Source organism: Cariama cristata, unplaced genomic scaffold (genome assembly GCF_000690535.1).
Source record: "Cariama cristata isolate BGI_N322 unplaced genomic scaffold, ASM69053v1 scaffold19321, whole genome shotgun sequence".
NCBI classification, from domain to species: Eukaryota; Metazoa; Chordata; class Aves; order Cariamiformes; family Cariamidae; genus Cariama; species Cariama cristata.
In genome coordinates, this window is record NW_009601206.1 from 1 (window position 1) to 5,328 (window position 5,328).

Consider the following 5,328-nt stretch of genomic DNA (forward strand, 5'->3'; position numbering starts at 1 on the left):
AATACTCAGATCTCCTCCACTCCTTTCAGTGTCTGCTTAGTGCTGACTTCTCCCCTCTGGGCACACTCACATCCCTCTTTTCCGTGGCAAGTGCCCTCAGATTCCCACTGTTGCCCTCCATTGACACTCAGATCCCACCCTTCCGTCCTTCTGTGGGTGCTCAGTTCCTATGGGTTCCACCATCAAATCCCTTCCAGGCCTTCTGTGCACCCTCAGTTCCCCTCCATGCATACTCAGATCCCCTCCATTCCCTCTCTATGCACACAGGGTCAAACTTTCTGCTTTCCCCTCTGTGGATGCTCGGACCCCTCCATTCCCCTCTGTACATGCTCAGATCCCTGTTGCTGCCCTCGGTCAGCCCAGCTTTGCTCCGTTCCTTGGCAGACAGTTGCTTTCCTCTGCAGCCATCCATCCTGCACGCCCAGTGTCCCAAACCCCGTGCCCCAGAGACCTCAGCTGTCTCAATTGGCCTACAGAAATCTTTTAGCCAGTGTCTTTCAGCAGGCCCATTTAGCAGTGTCCTTGCAGATCAGGACTGTGGCCCACTGGGAAACAGAGACCCTTCCTGTTTCCCCAGGATGGAGATCAGCTAGCCACAACCCTCTGCCTGCTGTCATGCACTCCAGAAAACACCAGCCGCTCCAAATACTGTCCCACAACAGTCAGTCTTTCTGGGAGTCTTGGGGCTGCTCTGACTTCCCCACCAAGAACTGCGCTGGGCTTGTCAAAAGCACATTAAACAAGAACCAGTTGACCTGGCAGCACCCTGCTGTAATGGTGGGAGGCAGGGACAGCCCCCGTGTTTGCTCTTCACGCTGGTTGGTGACTGGCATTCAAGTGTTTATTTACTGAACTGCACTCTTCAAAGCTCCCAGCTATGCTGTTCCCATGGGAAATTCCATCCAAGGAGCTAAGCACTCACAGAAGAAACCATTCCAAGGACTCTTGCTGGCACGGGGGTTATTTTCTTTGCAGCTCAGAAAGCTGTGCACCTAGAGCCACAGGCACCTTCATCTCGCTCATGTTTTCTAAGGGCACAAAGGAAGCCCAGCCTGATCTCCTCCTCCAGAAGAAAGGACGCTGGGAGGGGGGATAGGACCCACTCACCCCACCCACTGCAGAGGGCACTACAAATGCCTCCGTGAGACGTGCCACCCCACAGCTCTGCGCTCCAGAGGACATTCCTGCATGGACACCATGGGTAAGTAGGGGGCTGCGAAGCGGGACGCTCCCTGCTAGCGATGGGACGAGCACAGCTAGGGCAGCCCAGCAACAGGGAGAGGCTCCATGCACTGGTCCTCACACCCCGATGGGGAGCAGGGGCAGGGGTGCCCTCCGAGGGCAGGCTTACCTGCTGCCATTTCAAACATGAGAAGCTTGTGCCCGCCTTTGGGTTCACCCCAGCCGGTTCCCTGCTTCGGGGTCCAGGAATGAAACTTGACTCAGCTGGTGGTTGTGTGTTTGCTCTACCCAAAACTGTATCCATGCGTGACTTTTTGGGAGCTGGTCAAGGGGTAAAGGCAAGGGTGTCTGCCCCTTGGGCAAAAGAGTTGAGGCCTTTTGGCCAGCTTTCCAGTTTGCACAGACCAGTCTGATGCTGCCCAGCAGGCTTGGTGCGCTCTTGCATCTCACACGATCGTTTTGCACTGTGCAGTGCTGGAGCCATGGGATTCCCCGTCTCTGGAGGGAGTGTCACATTTCACCTTTTCTCCATCTTTTCCCTTTCCAGCAGCCCAGTGCCTTCTACTCCTTGCTTGCGTTCTGGTCTTGGCTGCCCCAGGTCACTCCATGCATATACCAACCCTAAACATCTTCAAGAAATCTCCCTCCAACACTTCGGCGAGCGCTCTGAAGAAAACCAGTATGTAGCATCCTGTGGGCATCGCAATGCTCTCACCAACTGCTTTCAGTTCCTTCAGCTGGGTCAGCCCTGGCTGGTGAACCGCCCCAGCCCATGCTCTGGGCCAGTGAAGGCTTGGTAAAATGACATTTGGGAGAGGGTGTACTATGATGCCTCGGATCCAAAAAACACCTCCATAGGGTATACAGGCAGGCGGGCTGAGGAGACGCAGCATCAACCCCAGGCTTTGCTCAGCTGGGGAGAGGAGCTCTGCCCATCTGGCGGGGTGACCTTAACTGCAGTGGGAGGTCCTGCAGCAAGCAAGCAAGCTGAAGGCATGGGGAGAAAACACCTGCCAGCACAGGGGGGATCCAGTGTTGTGTGCTCATGTACAGCCAGCTCCGGGTGGGGAAGGGCCTTACACTGTCCCTCGCCCTGCTCCGGGATGGAGGATGGTGGAGGCGAGGAGGTGTGCCAGTGCAGGCTGCAGTGCTGTGCAGTGCAGTGCAGTGCTGTGTGTGTCTGTGCGCGCACTGTGCAGCCTGGTAAGGCCGTCTGTGTGCTTGAAGGGGACGTTTTTCTCCTGTTCCCTCTGTCACAGGCAGAGGCTAGGTCATCTTCACCTTCCTCCCCAGTGTGATCCTGTTTTAGTGACACAACCCCTTTTTCAGGAGACCCAAAGGAGCCCACTAGTGTACCTGTCAGTCTCCTGGCCTGATACCACCATAGCCCAGTGGGTCTGGGGTCTTTCACTGGGGCTGCCTCCTGTTAGGTGTCCCACATGGAAGAGGAACAGAGGGCTGAGGCCAGCCCACTCTCACCTGCAGCCAAGCACACTGACCTCTCTGGGTTGGGACAGCTGATTATTCCCCAGGTACTCTGGCCAGATGTCCCTCTGTCCTGCCACAGGGTGGAACATGGTCTTGTCCTGTTGCATAGGATTTTGTTAAATCACCTTCTCTCCTGCCCCAGGGTGGCCCAAGGACTGCAGCGAGGTCTCTGCTGGCAGCCCCAGCAGCATCTACGTCATCCAGCCCACAGGACTGCACCCCATCGTGGTGTGCTGCGAAATGAATGCGACGGACGGGGGCTGGACGGTCGTCCAGAGGAACCGGCAGAGCACGGAGATCACCTGGGCCGAGTCCTGGAGCACCTACAAGTACGGCTTTGGGAATGTGCATACCGACTATTGGCTGGGCACCGAGTACATCCATCAGATCTCCAAGCAGAAGGTCTACCAGGTTAGGTTTGTCATCTGGGATGCCGAAAACAACATCAAGTTTGCAGACTACAACCTCTTCAGTGTGGAAGATGAGTCCCACGGCTACCGGCTGAGATTGGGAGCGTACTCGGGGACAGCGGAGGATGCCATGGACTCAGACAATCCCAGGAACGTGCACAACAACATGAAGTTCTCCACAAAAGATCGGGATCAGGACACTTACAGAGGGAACTGTGCCTCCCGCTCTGGGGGCGGGTGGTGGTACTCGGCGTGTTATTCTGTACAGCTGAACGTCAAGGGGGCCATAACGTGGGGCAGCCTGTGCAAAGGGAACTGCAAAGCTTCTGCCATCCTCATCAAACCAGCTCTGTACCATTAGAGCTCTTTCCCCATCCTGTCTCCACTGGGCACATGGCCAGACCAGTGCCCTGCTGGGGCCCACATTGCTGGCTGGGGGTCAACTGGGTTGTTCCTGTGTATCAAGAGCTGTTTTCTTTTCCTCTTCTCTTGAAAAGTGGCAGAGGTCCCTGCTTTGTCTCTGGCATTTCACCTGTGGTGCGTTTTTAGGGATCATTATTAGAACAAGTCTTTATAAACACTGTGGTTTCCAAGCATGCTCCTTCTGGGGAGAAAACTGTGCTCAGAAACCTAAACCCCTCCTGATCCAGCAAGGTCTTAATCTCCTTTTGCTTTGTGGGTATAGACGACTTCAGCAGAAGAATATCAGTTATCACTAGCTAAGCTGACCTAAGCTGCTCTGAGCCCAGGCAGGCCACGTACACACCATATCCCTGTTGTAGTCTGTATTCATCCTGCAGAATAAAATTGCTTTCAGAACCTGTGCAGACATGTGCAAATGTCCTTCATTTGTTTGGGAACGTCTCGCAACTGCTGCTAGTTTCTTGCCAGAAGCAAACCTGAGGCTCCTGGTGCAGTAAGAAAAGACTTTCAGAGGGCAAATTTTTCATAAGACTCAAACAAGGAACTAAAGACAAACCTTCCACTTGAAGAAGAGAGTTAGGTTTCAAAGTGGGAAACTTTCACAACCAGAATGCAGTACCACATGGCCAAGAGCAAGCACTGAAGGTAGGGGGGAAGCGTCAGTTCAGTTCAGCCCTACCAGCCATGAGCTGGAGCTAACCAGAGACATCAGGCCAGCCCAGCATCATCCGCCTTGTTAACCTTGTGAATGCTGGCCTAGGGCTTGGGATGTAACTGGAAGAGTGGACAGGGAAGAAAGGGACAACAGCACTGCACGGTTGGGATATCTGGGGCAGGTTTAAGAGCTGAGGCAGCCTGACATGGCAGGGATCCCAGGAAATTCAGAAGACCTGGATCAGCTCGGGTCCATATGGTGTTGCTCCAGTGTGGTGATCTCTCTGTGCGCTGCTCAACAGTGGGCACAGTACTGGTGATGTGGTCTCCCAGTGCTGAGCGGAGTGGGCAGATGTCTTGCTAGCACAGCCCAGGTTGCGGTTTACCTTCAACACTGCAAGGGTGCATTGCTGACTCCTGGGCAAACTGCCGTTTACCAGGAACCTTTTGTGCCAGGGCTCTCCCCTCTAGTTAGGTTGTACATGCAGGCTGGAGTGCAAATGACTTTTTAAACCAGCAGACATATCTCTCAGTCCAGAAATTTTACTGTCAAGTCAGCTCAAACTGGGAAACCTTTCTTAACCAACAGCACTCTCATACGTTCATCTCCCCACGCAACAGGGCTGCAGGCTCACAGATGCCTCCAGGGCAGCCAAGGCTGCCTGTGCAGCCTCGTCAGGAATCTGGCACTGCCATAGCTCTGCAGGGTGCCCTGGGACCTCAGTCACAGATCTTGGCCTGAGAGTCCCAAGTTGTTCAGGATTCACAGCCACAAGTCTTCCATGAGCTCAGCTTTTCTTCCAAAGACAGAGGAGAGGAACCGTGGCTTCTTTCAAGCCCTGAATTCAAATTTCCCTTCATCACAAAGGAGATCCGCAGCCACATTCCCACTCCGTAGCAGAGTAGAGAGATGGGACTGACTTACCCTCATCTCTCATGCCCCCAGGGAGCCCACCACCATCTCCACACTCCAATCCATGGTTGTTTCTTTGCTTTCACAGAGTAGAGCAATCACCCAGCCATGGACGGGGCAAACTATGAGCAAGGGTTTAGCAAGATACTGGGCTTTGCTGGCCCTGTTGGCTAATCGCAGCCTTACAGCCACAGTTCAGTGCACAGTGGCTGGGACAAGCCATTGGAAGGAGGCTTGCATCCAGAGAACTGAGAACCA

The 5,328-nt window shown here is 54.3% G+C and overlaps 1 protein-coding gene across 1 annotated transcript; it reads left to right on the top strand.

Moving 5' to 3' along the window:
- Window positions 1-1,197: 1,197 nt before the first annotated feature.
- LOC104169459 (fibrinogen-like protein A) lies at window positions 1,198-3,441 on the top strand. The gene is made up of 2 exons (XM_009710377.1): window positions 1,198-1,201; window positions 2,813-3,441. Exons 1-2 carry the CDS (start codon window positions 1,198-1,200, stop codon window positions 3,439-3,441), a joined length of 633 nt encoding a protein of 210 aa, XP_009708679.1.
- Window positions 3,442-5,328: the final 1,887 nt, after the last annotated feature.